This window comes from Peromyscus californicus, unplaced genomic scaffold, assembly GCF_007827085.1.
Source record: "Peromyscus californicus insignis strain IS unplaced genomic scaffold, ASM782708v3 Scaffold_5__1_contigs__length_169319896, whole genome shotgun sequence".
Lineage (NCBI taxonomy): Eukaryota > Metazoa > Chordata > Mammalia > Rodentia > Cricetidae > Peromyscus > Peromyscus californicus.
The window spans coordinates 5381634-5403652 of record NW_026294573.1 but is presented as its reverse complement, the minus strand read 5'-3'; the positions used below and the strand labels follow the sequence as shown (position 1 = coordinate 5403652).

At 53.0% G+C, this 22019-nt stretch overlaps 1 protein-coding gene across 13 annotated transcripts in view; it reads right to left on the bottom strand.

The window, feature by feature from the left end:
- The window catches only part of Camta1 (calmodulin binding transcription activator 1), an 857753-nt gene that overhangs the window by 93709 nt on the left and 742025 nt on the right, over positions 1-22019 (bottom strand). For all 13 annotated transcript variants that reach the window (XM_052717375.1, XM_052717378.1, XM_052717377.1 and 10 more), the window contains 2 exons: positions 15909-16062; positions 818-958 (listed from right to left, as the gene is read on the bottom strand). In XM_052717375.1, coding sequence (XP_052573335.1) covers positions 818-958; positions 15909-16062 — 295 coding nt within the window. The remainder of the gene's footprint in view (positions 1-817; positions 959-15908; positions 16063-22019) is intronic.

Genomic DNA, 22019 nt, shown 5'->3' with positions numbered 1-22019 from the left:
TTTTGCTTTTGAGAAAAGGGTGAATTCTTCCTGATTCTGTTTCAGGCTAACCATCGAGACTCCTAAATGTATGGAGTCTTCACAGAGCAGGGACTCAACTGATTGACGGATCTAATGAAGGCGGTCAGGGGAGTGAAGAGTCATACCCCACAAAGCAAATGCCATGGTCAGAAAAGCAGAGACCTTAGGGTGGAGTGTAGGATACCTTCCCTTCTTGGAAGAGACGGACGCCAAAGCCAGGTTTAGCTTGAGTGGTCCCCTTGACTCAGGACAGATAGTGACAAGCCTCAGCTGTTGACCTGAGCCTCCTGCCGAGGTTTCCTAAGAACATGGTCCCCACGGGCACCTGCAGTGTGTGGAGGCCTTGGACCCCAAACATCTCTACTCTTTGAGGGCAGCTGTGTGTTGCTCCTTGTCCCCACTGCCCCACTGGAAACTGCTCTCTCTTGTCCAAAGCAGGCTATGATGTTGACTCTGGGGGGCAGGACCAGGGTGAAGGGCCTGCTGGGTGCCTCTCTTAGCTGCTGTGATATCAACTGGCTCCTTGTCTCATCTCTTTCTGGACAGGATAAGATGGCCTGTTCCCTAGGATCCCCAACTCAGCTCTCCATTCACAGAACAGGATGGCCCCATACCATGTGCCCACAGAGACCTCCACTCACCCCTTCCCTCGATGGAGCGACAGCAGTGCCCCGCCCCCCAACTGTACCCAGTGCCACCTGGCTTCTGGAGACCGCTGCTTATCCCTTTCCTCACTGGACAGGACAGGAGAGCCCACCCGGTGCCCAGTACCACATGCCCCCGGGGCCCAGCTCACCCAGGCTGCCGGTGCAGAGGCAGTTGTGGGTCCGAGGCTGGGGCTTGGTCTGGTGGCTGTCAAGGATTTGCTGCACCAGCTGCTCCACTGAGAAGCCTGAGCTGCTGTTCCCGTTGCTGCAGGTCCACTTGATACCATGGACTGCAGAGAGAGAGAGAGAGAGAGAGAGAGAGAGAGAGAGAGAGAGAGAGAGAGAGAGAGAGAGAGGAGCAGAGGTGTGTCAGGGGCTGCTGGCGAAGGGAGATGGTATCAGGCTCTGAAAGTTCAGCATGCTGGAAGGCCGGCGCTAGGACCTATTTGGGAGGCCAAACTATCTACCAGGGTCTCCGCTTTTTTTGGAGCTCTGAGTCCTTCCTTGCTTCCCCGCCTTTGCTGAACGGGGGAGTAGTTTGCCTAGAGTCTTGCTTCCATTTCTCCAAAGTCAAAGGCACTGGATGGCTCTTTCGGGAGGGGGTTCCCAAGAGGAGGTAAAAAATAAGCACAGGAGGAAGACAGGAAGTTGGTGGGGGGGGGGCTCCAACATGTCCACAGACTGTAAGGCTTTGTGCAGACTCACAGGGCAGAAGTGGGAGGGTTCAGTGAGCAGGAGACCCCAGGAGCATGTGTGGAGGGGCTCTCCCCTACAGGGAGACTCCAGCTTCTACCCTCCCCTTACTTCTCCACTCTCAAGAGAATCGCAAGAGAAGCTGGAGCTGGGACAGGATTGATAGATCCATGAGTGTAGGCACTCAGTCCCAGTTTTAACTGGTGACCCACCATCTTTACAGCTGCTCTGGGGTTTGGCTCACTCCTGGGTGTCTGTAGTCCTTGGAGTTGGGGTGGAGAGCCCAGAAAGAGGTTCCCACCTGCCTGGCAGGATGAAGCTGGATGGACCCCTAAGACAAACGGACTTGCCCTGTTGAGTGTGTGGAGGAAGCAGATCCCACCAAGAGTGAGTTGAGCCCTGACCTGAGTGGGTGCATGACTCCACCCAATATTCTGGTGTGTCCGACAGTGAACCCACACCATTGGGGCTCCAATAGGGAGGTGAGTGTGTGGGAGAAAAAGGCAGAGAGGTGGGTATCAAGCATGGGGACACCTGTAGGGCTCCAGAATGCAGCCATAGGGGATGTCTAATCTACAGGACAGGGAGGAGCTGGGCCAGGCTCACATCTGGGTTTAAGGCAAGGGTTGTTGGATCTTGTTGTGTGAGCTCAAGGTGCATTAGTTTGCCTTTCTGAGCCTGCTTCCTTGTCTATAAAGTTCAAATGGGAATAGATAGGGTGTGCCTCACCAGCTAGTCAGGTAGAAGACCCATTTGTATGCCTTCATGCAAACTGAACAAAGAATAGCATTGTCATAGCTGTTCATGATGAGGGCAGTGATGATGGTGACATGGATGAAGCAGGAGGTGGTAGCAATGTCCCTGGATGTGGCTGAGGCCCACAGAGGTCTGTGACAGGGATGGAAGCTTCTTGGTAGTGAATCCACAGACAGCTCAGTCTTCTAAACCCAGTGTAGACCCCAAAGGTGGCCATTCACCTCAAGCTGCTTTTCCTCATCACATCTATGGCGGGTTTTTAAAGAGAGGAAGCCAGGTCTATGATTGTGCCCTGGCGGGCATTCTTCAAGGCTGTCTTCCTTTCAGGCTCCTCTTGCCCACATGACCAGGTGATGTTCACCTTCCTTGCCATTTACTCCTCTGGGGGTCTTCAGGGACTTGCTTCCAGAATCTTCTGATGTCCTCAGTGAGTTCCAGCTTCTGGTGGCTCAGAGATGATGAGACTAGGTGGCCTCTGCTGATCTGCCTAGCCTTGGAGATGTCCCTGCCTGCTCGGAGCTTTGTGGGGTGGTCCTGAGCAGCGTGATGATGGTGTTTGCAGTCCTTCCTTCTGCAGGTCAGGGGAAGGGAGCTCTGTTCTTGGCTCCCTGTGTGTGTGGCTGTGTTCCAATGGGAATGGGAACCCCCACAGATCCAGGAGGCCTTAGATCTTGCTAATTAAACCCATTTAGGTTTCTTCTTTCTGAACACCACGTTCCCGGGATGTTTCCAGGAGCAGAAAGTAGGGCCCAGGTTGCCATGCATCACCATAGCTGTGTCATCTCCTTTTCAAATTGTCCTCTGTCTAGAGTCCCAGCATACAGGCTGCACAGCAGCAGGAGGGTCCTGGGCATGGGCCAGGCCTCTTACCTCTCCAGATTCATTTCACAGATGAGGAAACAGACTCAGGGAGGGGGACGACAGCACACGTCATATCCAGGAGCCGGAGGGTACCAGAGACTCTCCTTCTGCTCTCCAGAACGTGCAACAGCCTATACCAGCTGCGTGTCCCCCCCTTGGTACCAACAACTTGATATTGTGGGGCTGAAGTGTTTCAGGCATGTTTTAAAGCTCCTACAGTGTGTGTGTGTGTACATGTATGTGTGTACATGTGTGTGTGAGTGTGTATGTATGTATGTGTATATATGTGTGTAAGTGTACGTGTGTCCTTAAATGCCACCAAGATAGAACACATAACTCTGTCCTGACCCTAATCCAGCAGGGAGTGCAAGGCCAGGAAGGAAGGCCTTGCATTTGAGTATCTACTGTGGGAACCTTGAGCAGGCACCACTTGCTAAGCCAAGTCACATGCTCTTTGGGGACCCCCCCACTTACTTCAATTTGGCTTTCTAGAGAAATGAGTGTTCTCAGGGAAACTCCACTGCCGGCTTCCAGCCACGTGTCAGTCTTAGATCATGCTTTGGATTGGATGGGTTTGTTAAGCGTCCGCGGGGCTGGTGGCATCTGGGAGTTTCTGACCAGCTCCCTACATGCCCATTCTTTCTCCAGCCCCCACTGCTGCAGACTCATCCTCTCTGCCTCTCGCTTTCTTCCTTATGTTGTGAAAGTTATAAAATGAAAACCCAGCGAAGGGTGACAGATTGCAAGCAGCGAATTTCTGGATGCTTAATGCAAATTACCCAGTGTCTTGGTATCTCCAATATGCAGATTGCCCCCTTCTCCATGGCGGGGGGAGCCCCCTCCTTCAGGGTGGGGAGCTGTTAGTACTGAATATCAAATACTATCAAGATGGCTTTTAACATGTCATGCTCGGCTTCCCGACACGTAATGAATCAGCGGGAAAGGAGATTTCTACTGCGGAGGAAAAAATGTGTTTTGAAAGGAAGGTTCATAAACGTATAGGGCACTTGCCACTCACCACCCCTGCCCAAGGCCCACACTTACCCTATGATGGCAACAAAAGGAAACTCAGGAAGTGCCCTCGATCAAATGCAAGGTCACAGAGAGGAAAAGAATGGCCAGGGAAATAGCCCCGCTGGCTCTGGGTCACATCCACCCCCTCCCGGGTCACTATTTGTTCTTCCTGGCTCTGGAGGATGCCCCAACTTGAAAAAACACTCAGACAGAGGGACCCTTTCTTCAGTTTCCCACACATGGAGCCTGGGTAGTGGTCCCTGGGCTGGTCGAGGGGTAGAGGGGAACCTGAGTCCCCAGGAAGGCAGGGATAGGGAATGTCCAAGAGAGGGGATAAAGCAGGGATGGAGTGGGTAAACTGACCCTAGTCCAGGCCTCCCCAGGATAGGAACAGCTGGGAAGGTCACACTGATCTACAGGAAGCAGATGCTGAGACCTTAAAGAACTCCATCTTGTGGCTTCCTACTGAGTCTCCTGGGGACCCTGGGCTGCCTGCTGAGAGGTGTGAGGACCTATGGCTGAGCTGCAGCTGGGGGTGGCCTTACACCATTGCTGACCTGGACTGTCAAGATAGTCTCCCTAACCAGAACCGTGGCCTGACAGCTCCCCCACTACCAATAAATGAAACTAATGAGAGCACGTGGCTAAGCTTGGAGACCATCTTCCCGAGAGGCAGTCAGTTGCCATGAGGAGAGTGATTGAGATGGGGAGGAAAGGGCTGGCGAAGGTGGGAGACTTCATCTTGACATGGGCAACTGCCAGCCAAGGGCATTCTGGGTATGGCAGCTCCATCCATGAGTCTCCCAGAGGAAGTGGAGTGCATGGATCTCTCTGCCTGTGATGAACCGAATGGTGTTTCCCCAAAGCTACACATGGAACCCCCCAACAAATCTTCTAGAAAGTCATTAATAGATGAGGTCATAGGCCCTCATGCCATAGGCAGACAGACCAGAAGTGCCTGTACACAAAGAAAAGCCATGTGAGGTCACAGCAAGATAGCAGCTGGAAACTGCAGAGCCAGAAAGGGACCTTGCCAGAAGCCAACCTCAAAGTCACCTTGACCTTGGCCTTCCAGTCTCCAGAACTGGAAACAGCAAGTATCCACTGTGTACACACCCTAGTTAGTGGTCCTCTGCTGCAGAGATGCCTGCAGCCTCTTTTCTCCTGTTATCCCAGGACCCCGCAGGCTAGGGGAGGGGTCACAATGAATAGATGTGCATTCTTCACAGCTCTGGAGGCTGGAGGGCCAAATCCAGGTGCGGAGTTAGAGAGCGCAGCTGGGACAGCATGGAGGAGCTGGGGGAGCAGGGAGGAGCTGGGAGGAACTAGGGGAGCAGGGAGGAGCTGGGAGGAGCTGGGAGAGCAGGGGGAGCAGGGAGGAGCTGGGAGAACAGGGAGGAGTTGGGGGAGCAGGGAGGAGCTGGGGAGCAGGGGGAGTTGGGAGGAACTTGGGAGCAGGGAGGAGCTGGGAGGAACTAGGGGAGCAGGGAGGAGCTGGGAGGAACTAGGAGAGCAGGGGGAGCAGGGAGGTGCTGGGGGAACAGGGAGGAGCTGAGAGGAACTGGAGAGCAGGGGGGAGCTGGGAGGAACTGGGGAGCAGGGGAGTTGGGAGGAACTAGGGGGGCAGGGGGGATCTGGGAGGAGCTGGGGGAGCAGGGAGGAGTTGGGAGAGCAGAGAGGATAGGGAGGAGTTGGGAGAGCAGGGAGACTAGGGAGGAGCTGGGGGAGCAGGAGAACAAGGAGGAAATGGGGGAGCACAGGGCACCTGTCAGGTAGGTGCTCTTGGAGACTCCCAGCAAGCAGAGGCAGGGGAGGAGGTCCTCATCAGGGCTGCAGATCCAGCCCTAACCCAGGTACTAGGAGGTGTAGCGTGGCCTCCACGATGGCAGCCAAATGCCAACACAGGGAAGCAGGAAGAGGAGGTCTGTAGAGCGGACAGACTTGCAGACGGACTTTACCAGGGATTTGGAAGTGGGGCTAAGGCCTCCATGACACGTGTGGCCCTTAGACCCGCCTTCTCACTGGGGATTCCTGCCACCAAGGTGAGAGGATGTGTCTATATGTCAGCAGATGCTCATTCTGGCCCGATGGGCCTATGTTGTGGCCCACACTTGTTGAAGGCTACAAGGGAGGACGGTGCCCGCCCGGACTTGGAGTCCAAGGGAGGCAGGTGGCTTTTAGTCACAGCGGCCCCTCCAGCAGCCTTAGTGTGGCTGCAGCTCTTTGCTCATGTTCCCTGGAGGAGATTTTCTGCCTCGGCGCTCTCATCTATAAATAGCTGTCAGGACGCCTCCCTTGATTCCACTCCATTCCTCAAGGGACCTTAAGGACACAGTGGTAAGGGGGATTCTGATTTGGTGGTAGAGGGACAATTACCTCTGCTGTGATAACTCATTCTAGGGAGACTTGGGAAGGGACAGGATGGGGAGGAAGGAAGGAGAGGCCCTTCTTCCCTGGTGGCTTCTCTGTTTCTGGAAGGCTTCCATCTCCATAGCGATGATGCATGTGCACCAGCAAGAATCCACATTGGCCCTTTTTTCCCTCAGGAAGAGATCCTTGGCACTGTGACAAATAGTGACAAGTGGCAGTGTCACTGTCCTGGTGTCTTTGTCCCGGGGTTGTTGGGTCACCCCTCCCTTCCTCCTCTTCTGTCTGAGTTCATATGTACCCAGCACCGCCACAGGAGACAGCCATGGTAAGGGTGACCATTTGTTTAACTTGTTATCCAAACCAGGTCACCTTGGACACAGAAAAGGTAGTCACTTATTCAGGGACCCTGGGCCACTCCCAGGCAAGCCTGGGCATGGGCCACCCTACTTCCCAGCCACGTGACAGAGCTAGCTGGAGAGGGAGCCCATTGCTGTGCCCAGCCTCCAGTGAATGAGAGCCCTTTTGGAATTCCTCGAGTTGTTGATGCTCGAAGGCTGTCACCATAGCAACAAGGTCAATGGGAAATGGCAGCCTGCGTAGGTTTAATTCTCACCGTATCCTTGTTGACAGGAATAAAGGCCCTGCTTCTGATTTCTTGGTTCAACTAGATGAAGTTTTCATTAGATTTAACTTCTCATATCCAGACGCCCACATGCTATTCAATTCTCCATCTCGCCACCCTGCTCTCGTTCTCTTGGTACCGAGGACAAAGTTTCCACAGATCTCATTTTGAGGAGCACGGCTGAGGCGGTGGGGGTTGTGGGGTGGCATGCATGCTGGCTGTGTGCAAGGATCCTCTGGCTGCACAGTCTCAGATGAGCTTGATGACGGGGTCTCACTGTTGAGATGTGGGGTGTTGGGAACCCCCTTTTTTACTGGGATGCCTGGACTTCATGCCATGTCATCCCTCCCCAGGAGAAAGTCAGTGGCTGGGGTTTGGTGTCAGCTGTGGAGTGGAGAACTTACCCTGGCCATATTGCTTCAGATGATGGTGAGGGGTCGGGACTCCTAGGTCAGAAAATTTGGACCACATGGGGACAGCACGGCCTTGGCATCTGCATTTGGCCTCTAGGAAAACCTTAATGGCCCAGGACATCGGAAAAGCGGCTTTGGCTGAGTGTAGCTACCTCCTGCAGCTTAGACTCTCCTCCTGATTGGATGGAGATTCTTCACAGCAGCAATGAATGTTCTAGAAACTCTGACTTACTAGCAATGTTGGAAGCTCAACTTGGCAGGGAGAGGAGTCTCTATTGGTTCTATTACTTCAGACCTGGAGACACCAGCCCTTCTGCCCCTCCAGGGAAGAGCCAGCAGGGACAGATGCAGGTGTAAACAGCTGGGTATCCAGTCCTTCTGGGCCACTGGAATTTAGGGACAGAAGACCCCTTCCAGATGTCTAGATGGCCAGTTTCCTTTAGGGGAAGCCTCCCTCTTTTTTTTTTTTTTTTGGTTTTTTGAGTCTCTATATACCCCTGGCTGTCCTGGAACTCCCTCTGTAGACTAGGCTGGCCCTGAGATGCCTCTGCCTCCTGAGTGCTGGGATTAAAAGCATGCACCACCACTGCCCAGCAGGAAGCCCTCTCTTAACTCCCAATTATGTGCTCCAAAGACCTTGATTCTTAAAAGAGATTTAAAATGCGGGGAGCTTAAGAATTCTCCATTTCACTAGGACCTTCTCTACTAGTGAGCTGATCTAGTCAGAATCAGATCCTTGACAGCCAGGCCCAGGGCAGGGTTGAGAACACTCCGTTGGCCCACCTGGCGAATGGGGAGGAGAAAGCCAGGGGAGATTTTTGGAGCAGCCTAGGGGTATAAGTGCCCAAGGAGCCCTGAGGGACAAGCAGCTAGAGACAGGCAGAAAATCAGAAGCATTTCCCTTCTGGGGGACACATAGGCTCAATAGAGTCTAGCCTGAGGGGAGAAGAACATTTGCAAAACAAACCAAGATACACAGGCAAAGGGAAGCCAGCCTAAGGAACCTGTCTCTGTGCCAGGCTGGAAGATGACCAAAGTGTGGGAGGGCGAGGCGTTCCCAAGAGTATAGCCGGGCAGAGCAGGGCTCAGCCCATGTGAGGTTTCAGAGACAGTGGTTCCTAACCCAGGGACAACACAGTGTCCTAGGAATCCTCTCCAGGTCCTTCGGGACTATCTGCCTCCCCAGCCTCCCAGGTCCTGCAGTCACGGCAGGACACAAGACTTCTGCCCTTAAGGACAGAGCTGCTATTCTTGACCCTGGGGACAAAGATGGCCTTCCTTGTATTCGTAGGATCCATACTCAGGACTTTTCTTGCGTTCTAGTCAACAAGAGTTCGAGCAAGACCCCACTGTGTCAGCTGGGCCTGCTGACAGAGGCCTGAAATCCAAGCAGCTCGGGAGGCTGAGATGGAATGACCACAAGTTCAAGACTGGCCTGGGAAAGTTACCGAAATCCTATCTCAAAACAGAAAAAAGCGAAAGGGCGTGGCACTGTAGCGCAGTGGTTGTACTTGCCCAGCATGAGTGAGGCCCTGGGTTTGCTCCCCAGTCGCACGCCGTCCGAAGGACCACACCTCATGCTGGCACCAAGACACACACTGCCAGCTCAGAAAACGTCTTGGGTGGCAGTTCTTATTTCAGAGTCTAGGGAGACACCTCCATCCTGGACACCTAGGGACGAGGTCTCCATCTTCAGGGCATCTTGATAAATCTCCAACTCTGCCTCCCTGCCATCCCAGGAGGTCCAAGGGTGAGGGTGCTGACCCAGTTCTCCAGGGAAGAGTCCTGGGTTGGCCTCTCACTGCCAGGTTAAAATTTCTAGAAAATACAGGCCTGGAAATTCCAGCGTGAGAACGGTATGTAAATCACCCAGGGTCCTGTGTCTGGCTTCTAGTCTAGAAATCAGAACAAAGCATGACAGCGCCCCAGAGGCTGCCTTCTGAGACTTGCCAGGGCCTTCAGTGGCTCACAGCCCCTGGCCCTGGCCACTCCCTGCTCAGTGCTCACTTGGCTGCTCCAGTCCCTAGACACAGCAGCCTGGGCACTCAAGCTTACACCTGACTTATGGGTCCCTCACTCGTATCCCGGAGAGCTTTTTCCGCTGCAGGGACACTGGGTGAAGCCTAAATCCTTCCTAGCAATAGTCCACCTGAGGCTGAGTCCTGACTCTCGGCTCTTCGCATGGCCACACCTGCAGCCACTCCCAGGGCCAGCCACCCTCCGTCCCCAGGCTCTGCTCAGACAGTCCCTGCAGGGAGGCTAGGCACGTCCTGGAGGCGCTCTGCTGCTACTGGTCACCAGGTGGCGCTAACTGACCAGGAACCGGCCCCGAAGGCCCAAGAAAGGAGTGCCTGCCTTTGTTGATTTTGTTTCTTGATACTCCATAATCACCAGGATTACAATCTAAGCAAAAAAGCAAAACATATAAACGCAGCCCACCCCCACCGAATCTGTCTTTGTTTGAAAAAAATCATGAGAAAACAAGATACTTTGAACATAGACCCCGAGGCTCAGACGTTGGCACCAGTGAGCTCCCTGAAACAGATGGGAAGAGCCCCTGAGACTGGGGGATCCGGTGGCTGAGAAGCTGGGCGAGGAGTTCCCAGGAAAGGCAGGTGCCCCTAAATACTGCCCCGCCTCTCCTTTGCCTCTGTAGCCCTGCTTTACAACGTGGGGTCCCTGTCTGCACTCTCCCTGCAGGCTGGCTGCCCTGGGGCCGGAAAAGGCCCTTGCTGAGTGTGCAGTGAAGGGCTGAGACATGGCTCCTGAAACCATTTCTAGTAAAGACCAAAGAATGAAGGCACCCGAGGGCTGCCAGGAGCAATAACAGCACCCCCAAACTCTTACTCACTATGGACCTCACCCTCTGCTTACAGTGGCCTTCACCCCACAGTCAACATGGTCTCATCCCACACTCACCAGGGCCTCTACCTCATACACATTATGGTTTCTTTCCCCCTCATGCCTCAACATGGCCCCCAGTCTCCTCATTCTCAGTGTGGTCTCCATCCCCACACACTCAGCATGGTTTCCATTTCTACACCTAACATGGCCTCTACCCCACATTCAACACAATATCCATTCCTTCCAGTTCAATACGGCCTTCATTCTTTTAAGTTCAACATGGCCTCCACCCCACACTCCACATGGATGACCTTGACCCCTATGCTCACATAGCTCCTATTTTCTCACATGAAACATGGCCTTCTGTACACTCAGCTCAGCCTCTGATCCCAAGTCAGTGACGGTCAGACCAGCACGACATCTGGCGCTGCCTCATCTGCTTCTGTTTTGCTGTCCCACACTGACGGCCTGGGACACCCTGTGGCCTTCTACACTGTCCTACAGGCTGGTGGCCTGGGGCCCCCAGAACGTGGGATGCCCCTTTATCTGTTCCATTTACACTCCTGTGATGCCTTCTGGGTAGGTTTGATGTGGGTTCCCTGAGGGATGCCTGGGCTTCCTCCTGCCTGGCCTCTTCACAAAGCCCAGTGCAGCATGGAGCTTAGTGGTCCCAATCCAGCTGGAAGAAGAGAGGAGATGTCCAGGGGGCCTTTGGGTGCCCTTGCTGGGCACACAGGGGCTGTGAGCTAAGGATTTGGCCTTTTGACTGGCTTTCCTCCTAAATGCTGTCAGTACACTAATCATTTTACGTCTGTGATGTCATTTCAGGGCCACAGGGACCTGAGGAGGCAGGGCCCATTGCCATCCCTTCCCAGGAAAGGGAGCACGGCTGCTCAGAAACTCAGGTGTCTTGGCCAAGTCTCCGAAAGGGGAAGCTGGCTCCTTACAGATCAGTACCTCCCATGCTTAACTTCCTGGCTCCATCTGCTGGAAATCCTTTTACATGGCTTCCCCTTGCCATCATGGCCACCCAAAGCCACAGAACCACTTCTCAGGTGCATGTCCTACGGCTGGTGTACCAGAGTGCCCTTGGCCTTGACTCCTGAGGCCTGAGGCTGGGAGGCGGGGTTATTTCAGGAGAAAGTTTCAGAGGTCAAGGGATCAGAAAACCAAGGCTTCCCCTTACTAAGCTCAGGTATATGTCCCAGTTGATGTATGTCCAAGGTGGCAAGGGTGCCATGTGCATGTGGGTTCCTATGTGTACAGGTCTGCATGGCATTATGGGACATGAAGGAGCAGTGAGGGTATGAGGTGGCTGCTGTCCCAGGCTAGGCTGTCTTTCTAGGCAACTTTGCTACTTGGCCTTCCTTTTGCAGCCGAAGATACCTGCCATGGCCATCTATGGGCCCAGAGTGACATGGTGGGGTTCCCAGAAGACAGTTGGGCAGAACCAAAGTTGGCTGGCTGAACAGTGGAACCAACTAATGTTCTCTGGGGTGGTGGAGGTCTGCAGAAAGCTCAGGCCTTGCCTGTCTCTGCAAGGACATCTGACCATCCAGGATGCTCCAAAAGGAGCCCCAAGGTAAGGACAGCTGGGCATAGTTGCGCTTAGGGAAGGACTGGGAACAGCGCAAAAGCCCTTGCCCATCACTCTGGCTGCCACAGCTCCACAGACTGCTAGCCTGGGAGAGGTTGGCATACTTTTTCTGGATGGGCAGCCAGGAAGTGGGACAGGGCAGAAAGCCATGGGTGCCTTATGGGAACCAGTTTTATCTGGCTTTCCACTGGGTCACAGAAACTGAGAGCACAAAATCTGGGCCATGGTGGTGGTGGCTTTGGGCCACTGAACAAATTTCCCAGCAAGCTGGAAGGATCAAGAGCCAAAGCCTTGCCTGCGGTCCAGCCCGCCACTCAAAAGCATCCCTCAGAAGAGCTGTAAGGGAGTAGACCCCAGGACTTCCAGGAAGTGACAGACTGTATGCAGATGAGTTCCATCCTCTCCCCGCAAGACAGGACCCCAGACAGTCATCCCCAGACTTTGGCCTGAGATGAGCAGCTCTGCATACTGTAAGCCAGCAAAGTTGAGGCTCACAGGGTACTCACGCATGCTTCACACACAGAAACTCATTACTCCAAATGTGCCTAACAAACCACCATACTGCCTCAGATGCCTCTCCAACCAGGGGTGATTACAGGACAATAACACACGAGTAGAAATGGTGCACGTTACTTTGGGGCTCTACCCTTAAAGGGAAGAGGCTTGCTCTCCATTTTTCTTTTGTTGATCGGAATGCAACTGTGATAGCAAGAGCTGGAGCAACCATCTTCAATCTGTACAAGTGGGCAGCACCCTAAAAGTGGGCAGCACCCTAAAAGTGGGCAGCACCCTAAAAAAAAATGGCAGAACCACCAGCTGGAAGGAGCTGCAGTGGCTGACTTCAGACACTGGGAACCGCCATGTCAACTCTGGACTGTGAAATTTGTAAAAGTGAAAGAGAGATATGTTTCTTTTCTATTTAAGCCACTGTTATTTGGATCCCTCCTGTTAAAGCAGGGATTACAAAAGCCAGGAAGGCTCTTCGGAAGCCTGTTGGGAATTCAATCAGACATCTTAATTTTCCCTCTGTGTTTACTCTTTATGTGTGGACTTCTCAGACTGCAGGTGAAGGGAAGGCCCCTTAGTCCAAAGAATCAGATGGCACAGGAGCTCCTCTCCTCCTTTGAGACAGACGAGACAGAGACCGTGTGTGGACGGAGGCCTTATACCACCGATCAGTGTCATGTTCTGATTAAGCCGTTGACAGCTCTGATGGGCAGAGAGATTGGAAACATCGGGGCATCAAACAGGGAAGTCTTTGAAGGAAAGTGATTTATGAAGCTAATGTGTTTGGCTCCGCTGTTCATGGCATGCCTGATTCTGGAACCCATCTGATGGCTCCTTGGCTCTCAGCACACAGTGTTTTCCCTGAACACTGCTGGCTGGCACCTGTGTGCTGCCCAAGTCTGATCAGCAGCTAGGCACTTATGGGGGCTGTTTCCGAGTGTCAGTTCCCAGGCAGGGCCTGCCTGCAGACAGGCATGCACAGTTCGCTGAGGGCTGTGGCCTCTTGGTCTCCTTCTTGTGAAGGTTTTGTACAACTTCCTTGATGCACTACAGGCTGTGAACAAGCATTCACTGTTCCTTCCAGTTAAACCTTAGGAGCCAAATCAAGTCTTCTTTTTGCCCCCTGGAATTCAGGAGCCTGAGCCTCCTGCCTGGCTGAGGTAGCACCGGGTGTCAGGGAGCATGGTACTGATGGCTTCACGTAGAAGCTGTCAGTGAGCATTTAGCGATGAAGCCCTGGGCAGAGACCCTGAGCAGAAGGGTCTGCTTGGCAGACATGGCTTTCCCTTGTAGCGTGTCCCAGGTGTGTTTCTGGCACACACAGTCTCTGACTCTTCTGCCAGGACCCAGTCATCTGCTCCAGGTGGACTGGCTAGAGCCTTTCATTGGCAAACAGACCCTAATTTGCCAATGGCACATGTTGGGAAGAACTCTTTCCAGTGACCCAGAAGACAAATATGACAGTTCCAGAGGGGAGAAGCAATGTGCCCCTGCTGCCTGGGCTTCCTTAGACAGAACACTGAGGTGTGGACCAGTGGCAGGATTAGACAGAACACTGAGGTGTGGACCAGAGGTGGGATTAGACAGAACACTGAGGTGTGGACCTATGGCGGGATTAGACAGAACACTGAGATGTGGACCAGTGGTGGGATTAGACAGAACACTGAGATGTGGACCAGAGGCGGGATTAGACAGAACACTGAGGTGTGGACCAGTGGCAGGATTAGACAGAACACTGAGGTGTGGACCAGAGGTGGGATTACACAGAACACTGAGATGTGGACCAGTGGCAGGATTAGACAGAAGGTGGGATTAGCCAGAACACTGAGGTGTGGACCAGAGGTGGGATTAGCCAGAACACTGAGGTGTGGACCAGAGGTGGGATTAGCCAGAACACTGAGGTGTGGACCAGTGGTGGTGGGTCCATCCACTGGCCAGGTGGCATCAGAGTATGTATTGGGCAGAGTCCCTGCCCCAGCTAATCCAGGGCACTGCCTAGGAGAAAGGACAAATGACACAGGGGCCCATGTGGGGTTGAGTAGGACAAGTGTCTGTGATTGTTGGCATCCCTGGAGGCCTTCTGGTCCCTGAATTAGAAGTAGGGACCATCTGGAAGCCAGGAACCTAAGAAGCAGGACCCCTGGCCCCGAGATGAGAGGGCACAGGTGGGCAGCCTGCTCTCCCAGAGCCTGGATATTGGAGGCTGTGGTCTGTTGTCCAGTGTTCTGCAGACACTGGACTAAAGCCAGGACAGGTGCTTTCTGCTTGCACCCCAAAGCACTCACTGGGTGCCAGGGCTACCCTGCTTCCTTGCTCTGCAGAATTAGGAAGAGGTTGTGTGGCCCCTCTGGGTTTATTTCTGTCTGCTGCTCCTTGGAGTAGGGGTTTTGAGGAGACCAGGGGGCCTTAGGGCATATGCTCCTACGGGGAGGGGTTGTATACAAGTTGAGTTCAGGAACCTGAAGTGGGGTGAACAAGTGAAGTAAGGAGAGGCCAGATAGAGGAAAGAAAGGCATGGTGGCCACAAGGCCTCAGGATGGGTGCAGAGGTCTGAGGTGGGGGCCTAAGGAGGAGGCACTGCCCGCCTTTGGCAGGAGGGTCACACCAGTGGCTTCAGGCCGGGGCAGACACAGGTAGAGTCGCAGCCAAGGATGAATCCTGAATCCTGACGGCTCCTGGGCCACATGTGGTACCAGAGACAGTCTGACTAAGCTCAGGAGGTCAGCTCAGGGGATGCTCTGTCCTGAGACCCAGCCCCACGGTCGACTCTTTGGGTCTTCCTCCAATACATAACATTTTGTCCCTAGTAACCCAGATGCTGCAGAAAGCTCAGCTTTGCAGATGAAATGAAATCAACTCAATCACCGAAAGCCGTTTGCCACTCAGGCTGGGCACTGCGGCAGCCCAGGGCCCACAGCCTGCTGCCATGTCCAGAGCCAGCACAGGCAGCCAAGGGTAGGAGCGGGGCCAGCTCTACCAGCTATTCTGCTCCCTGCCCTGCTCCTACGTGGGGCAGACACACTCGCTCGCTCTCAGCCTACTCTGTCTCAGGTCTCTGAGTCTTATTGTCTCCGTGAGTCTTATCAGTCTGAGGTACGTGCATGTCAGGGTGGGTACATGTGTATGGAGGTCATAGGACAACTTGGGATGGGGGTTCTCAGGTATTCCCCACCTTTTTGTTTAAGGCAGAGTCTCTCATTGGCCTGGAACTTCACCAGGCAGGCTAGGCTAGCTGGCTGAAGAGCTTCCGGAGACCCACCTGTCTTCACCTCTCATCTCACCGTGACCTCTGCTGTGCCTGGATTTTTACATGAATGCCAGGGATCTGAGTTCAGGCTCTTATGCTTGCAAGGCAGCACTGTACAGATTAAGCCATCTCCTGAGCCCGGGTCTGAGGGTTCGTGCCTTGACTGCAGCGCGCAAGCTTTTGAGGATCAAGTGACGGAAGGAATGCCATTAAAGCTAAATTCAAAGTGTCACTGTGTCTGAGCAAATCAGGGCTCCATGCTGAGTCCCCAAGACCCAGCTGGGCAATGCTGGCTGGGGCACAGGGAGGTACTCACACATGGGCTTCAGCTGCCCGATGAGCTCCTCCTTTGTCCATTTCGCCCACTCCTTCTTGTCAGTGTTGATGGAGCAGAGGATGGGCCCACAGGGCTTGCCACAGTCCTCGATGGCCGGCACATTCAGGTAGTGCACCAGGACGATGTCGGGGTTCTGTGGGGAGAGCAAACACTGGCAACATGAGGGCACAGTCGATGTAGGTCACCCCTACACTGCCTGAATGGCACTGGTACTCTATGCTGGAGCCAGGTGATGGCATATGAGACCATGCTAGGCACTTGAGGGATGCCAGCATCTTCCCTGACCTCCATCCACCGTGTGCCATTAAGTCTTCATTGGGACAACAGCCTTCATTGGGGAAGGCTGTTGGCTTTATCCAGGGCTCTCAGAGGCCAAATCACCCCGAGAGCCTCAGACCTACACTGTGGCTGATGAGCATGCAGCCAAGGACCTCAACTATGAGATGGAACTGTGCCTCCTGTGAGCATCAAGATTCCAGGCCAGCAGCTGCCTCACATTTCTCACCCTGGCTGCTTAATGAATGGTTCCGGGTCACATTCACTGAGGTCACTAATGAAGACACCCAAGGGAAAAGCAGCTACCAGGGCTTCAGATCTGCTTCTCCAGGCTTAGCCTCTGTCTGCAGCCTGGGACCATCCCCTGTTTAAACAGCACATAGCACTTGTCACACTACCTCACCCAGCAGATAACCGTCACTGGGAATCTCAGACACTTCTTCAATCCACTTTAGAGCTTAAGAATGGAAAGGGCTGTTAGCCCAAAGACTTCAAGGACATTGGTTTTCAGAGGACTCTATTTAAGCGGTCAGGTGTGCCCCAGTAGATTCAATCCAGGGACACAGGCACCCCCTTTTTGCCCCCAGTAGCTCTGATGGTGAAACCTGGGGTTTCTGAGCAGCTTTGTTGTAAGAGACTTTCAGACAGTCTTCTCCTAGACTCTTGAAGGAGAGGCTGTTTATTTGGTCACACCAGGCATGACAAATGAGTTAAGAACAAGCATGGCAGGTCAGGTGTGGTGTTGAACACCTGTGATGTCAGTACTGAGCAGGAGGTGAAGCAGTAGGATCAGGTTCAAGGTCATATATGTAGTTGGCTATATAGCCAGTTCAAGGCCAGCTTGGGCATCAAAAGACCATGTCACAAGCAAACAATCGCCAGTCAACTCACCAATCCAGACCGATCCCTCCTTCCCACAAATGTTCCTGGACAAACTTGCTTAACTCTTCTGCCCTGGCCAGAAGTATTTCTCAAGCCACACTCTCTTGTAGCTTTCTAAGAAAACATCAAAACCCTGAAGAAAACTGGAAAAGCCGCATGGTAGGCCCTCCCCGTGTTTCTCTGCAGCCCCTACCCTCTGTTTTTCCCAAACTCAAGTCCCAGGAGTGGACAAGGTCCCCGGCAGAGGGAGGCCAAGTCCGTGGCTGTGGTTTTGGTTACATTCAGAGCAAGAGTAATAAATGAAAATATGAATCAATCAGCTCATTAATAAATAAAGACTCAAGACTATATCATGACCAGTGTAAGAAAGCAAACTGGCATAATTTAAAAAGATTTCCAATAAGGGTTGAAACATGTTTTTTTTTTTTTCCTACCAACGCTCAGTTAACCAGGAAATTAAATCAACATGAACAGGAGCCTTCTTGTTAATGGCAGCTTTTCTGGATTGTGGAAATCGCGCTCCTTAATAATAAAGATAATCCCTGCCACCGTGGGCCGATCCATTCTTTTTAGAGTATTTTCACAGTCATCATCTCATTTGGTGTCCACACTAGCTAGGGAGGCGGGCAGGCCAGGCAGGGCACCCTCCCTCTGGAGAGGGGAACTCTGTGAGGTTGCTTGCCCAGAGCTCTGTGCCTGGCGAGGGACCCACCTGGGCTGGAAGCCAGGGCTCTGACTTCAAACTCCAGTCCTGCCAAGACATCTGGTGGCTGCTTTGTGCTCAGCCTGACTGCTCTCCTGCTCTTCACTTCGCATTATTCTTGCAATATGCCTGACAGGCGGTGGCCTGTGTGGGTCTGCCATGCCCACCGAATGGATGGGGTGTCTGAAGGGATACGGGGTGACTCTAGAATCCTAGTCCTGCTCACCCTGAAGCCAGGGCTTGACTGAGGTTTCTTTCTGGAGCCTGGGTCCAGCTAGGCAGCAGAGCTGGCTGCTGAGCAAGAGGAGGAAAGATAAGAGGAAGGATCAAAGGTCAGCAGGGACCAGCTGGCCACCTGCGGCTTCCTCTGATCTCATCCCTGGAGGGAGCTTGGCTCATCAGGAGGGAGCTGGAATGCCAAATGCCTGGGAGATGAAAAGCTGTGGCTTCTCTCCTGTCCCTACAGCCCGCTGAGCACAGGCTGGGTTCCTGAGGCAGCCTGTGCACGACCCAGGAGAAATACAGTCTATTGCTTGTGAAGCCTGTGGACCCCAGCCTGCAGCCCGGCCGGCCTTCTTGCCCTCAGGCATCTGGAAAGTTGCCTGAGATTTGCCTGCAGTCCTCGGTGCAAACAGCCTCCACTTATTCCTTCATGGCAGGTCCAGGATGCCCTCCTTCTCCAGGATGCCCTTCCTTAGTCCCTCGACTCTCAGTTTCCCAAGGTGTGGTGACTGGGCCCTCCTTCTCCAGAATGCCCTCCTAGTCCCTCGGTGGACTGATCAATTGACAAGCTGGTTGGTTGCTCTCATGTCTGGGTCTCTTCTCAGTCAAGGCCCTGGGATATTATAACGTCCTGGCAATAACGGACTCATTTCAGGTTTGGAGAAATGAAAACAGGTCAAATTATGACTCTGACTTGAGGTCTGCTGATGTTGGGCCCAGCAAGGGTAGGAAGCAATTCTGAATGTGGGCATTAACATACAAAGCTAATTCCTCTCTCTCTCTCTCTCTCTCTCTCTCTCTCTCTCTCTCTCTCTCTCCCCCCCTCTCTCTCTCTCTCACATCCATCTTTGAATCAGGGTCTCACACTATAGGCCATGCTGGCTCACTATAAAGCCCATGTTGGCCTCTGAGTTAGAGCGACTTTCCTACCTCAACCTCCTAAAGGGTGAGTCATAGGCATGAGTCACCATGGCCACCACCAAGCCTGGGTTTTCACTGAGTTGTAGCCACACTCTACTTCATAAATTCACAGAACCAGTAGCCGATGGACTCACACCATCTACCACCAACTCAAGGGTTTTAGATCAACTCCCTTCTGGTAGCACATGCTCACCACATGGTCTTTTGTCAGCTTGCCTTTCTGTATTGCTTTGATGCAATTAACAGGAAGCCCAGCCCCTGGTGGCCGAGAAGCTTGGCTTGGGTTTGGAAGAGGGAGAGGCAGGCAGCACTGGGTCCCAGATTCCACCCCAGGGAACCAGTGCCGGGGAATCCTTAGGGGAGCGTCAAGTTCCCACTCCCTGGCTTGGGCCAGTTTTAAGACATAGAGGGTTTTCAGAATTTGGGGCACATCTCTCTTCTTGGCCACGCTGTGGCTTTATTCGTTAGCCATACAGTTTATGGGGTATTCTTGGCAGAACAGTATATACTCCTTAGTGCTCCAATGCATCAGTTTCATGGATGCTCATTTCCATGTCAGAGCAGCCCACATTCTTGCCAGCTTTGATGTGGGCTGGGGTGGAGGGACAATTCTGGGATTTCCATGAAGCTAGGGGCTGCTCCTTAAAATGAACATGACTTTGGAGCTGAGCCCTGAATGTCTTGGAATTCAGGTAGGGCTTTGAATGTCAGCATAAGAGGATCCCTATGGTTTGGTCTGTGACAGTGTTGGGGGAGCCAAAGGTGAGTCAGTCTGAGAGGTTCTCTAGTCTTCTGGAAAGAGGCACAGACTGCAGCTTCCTATCGGGACTCTTGGTGCTTGTAGCATCTCAACTACAAACGGAAGCAGGGCCCATCTCTCTCACTGGGACTGTGGGTAGGAATCTTGCCTGGCCTCTGAACGAAACCAAGCAGTATATGAATGGCCCAAAGCCCTGATAGTCTCGGTGGCCACCGAACCCCAACCAAACCCAACCAAAGCCTGAAGTCCTTCTTTTTTTTTTCTAAAATATTTATTTTATTTTATTTTATGTTGATGGGTATTTTGCCTGTGTGTGTGTGTGTGTGTGTGTGTGTGTGTGTGTGTGTGTGTGTGTGTGTGGTGTATCACATGCATGCCTGGTGCCATGGATCCTCTGGAACTGGAGTTACAGACAGTTGTGAGCTGCCATGTGGGTGCTGGGAATCAAACCTAGGTCCTCTAGAGAAGCACCCAGTGCTTCTAACCCCTGAGCTGTTCCTCCAGCCCCGCCTGAAGTCCTTTTTGAGAGGGTGAGCAGTGTTCAACTTTTAGCAGACAGGTCACCTGTGGGAAAGTCCTCACTCCCACTGGCAGCCCAAGCCTGTCCCCATTTTCACAGACCCCTTGTGGTGGGTGTGGGGCACAGTGCTGGGTCTTTGGCTCTCTTTCTTCCATCCCTCCCTCCCTGCTTGGTGGCCTTATCTTGATGCAAACTTGAAGCTCCCAAGGATTCCTAGTCCCCTCTCCAGCAGGACTCCATTCACCATAGCCCACCTGCCTGTTAGCCTGAATACAGCTCCTCTCCTCAGAAATACTTCCAGGTCCATGTGGCCAACGTATAATTCTGCACTGCCACACCTGGCTCCTTCCAGGCTACACTCAGCAAAGAATGGCACCACTATGACCCACCTCCTCTGAAAGAGCAGCTGTCCTTCTCCTCCCTCCACACCCCTCTGTCTCTGTCAACTCTGCCAGCTGTCCTTGCAGCCAGCCAGACCCTTCCACTCTGCCCACATGCTTGCAAGGCTGGAGTCCAAACCTAATGGTGTGGGTGTGGGAAGGAAGCTCTTCCTTCTCTCAAGTCTCCTCACTTCCTTTCTCTGCTGTGGGATGTTCTGCATGGCAAATGTGTTGCTCTGATTTGTTGGTAAATAAAACACTGATTGGCCAGTAGTCAGGCAGGAGGAAGTATAGGCGGGACAAGGAGGAGAATAAAGACGGGAAGTGGAAGGCTGAGTCAGAGACACTGCCAGCCGCTACGATGACAAACGGCATGTGAAGGTGCCAGTAAGCCACGAGCCATGTGGCAAGGTATAGATTTATAGAAATGGATTAATTTAAGCTGTAAGAACAGTTAGCAAGAAGCCTGGTATGACCATACAGTTTGTAACCAATATAAGTCTCTGTGTTTACTTGGTTGGGTCTGAGCGGCTGTGGGACTGGCAGGTGAGAGAGATTTGTCCTGACTGTGGGCCAGGCAGGAAAACTCCAGCTACATTTCTCCTTTTCCTCAAACCATTTCTTCTAACACAATCAGGTACACTTTAATAGCTTTAAGATGGCCCCTGGCCCTGAGACTAAATCTACACATACACTCCTGGTGTGGCAGCAAGCAGGACATGTTTCTCTCGTCTCCCACTCCCCAATAAGCTGCTCATTCCCCCATCTGCCTATGCCGCTCTTGCTGGCTGATGTGAGCTGTACCTCAAGAAAGCACATACCTTTGGAGCTCGGCCCTAAACAGGATGTCTTTATCAGCCCCCTCCCCTTAAGGCTTAGGGATCTGTGTGAAGAGGAGGTGGAAAGATTGTAAGAGCGGGAGGTGGTGAATGATTCCAAGGAAACGTCATCACCCAGACACAACGGGGCTGATGCACAAATGAACTCACAGAGGCCAGTTACACACGCACAGCAACAGACAAAATCCCAGGACAGAAAAGGGGGAGTGCACCCAGGCTCTCACCCCGACCAAGAAGTCATTTGCAATTGATACCTGCTGGGAAAGGGAACTGCCAAAGGAAGCTACTGGCGTTTCAGCAGGTTCAGGAGGAGGCCTTTTACTCACTCAGAGTTGCTGCCTCGGCCTCCTGACTCCCGGAGTCTCTAGATGGAGACCTGGTAGAGGCTGCTTGCAGTTTGCTGTCTGCTCCCTGAATGATCTCTATGACTCTTCTCTTCCCCAGGGTTCTTGTGGCCAATGCCAACCCTCCTCCTGAGGTGGGGCTCCCATTTAGAAAGCTGATGGGGATGATGTGGGCCAAGTGGGGAGAGGTTGGAAGAAATGGACATGGGACTGCTTTGAACAAAGAAGTCCTCACAGCTCCGC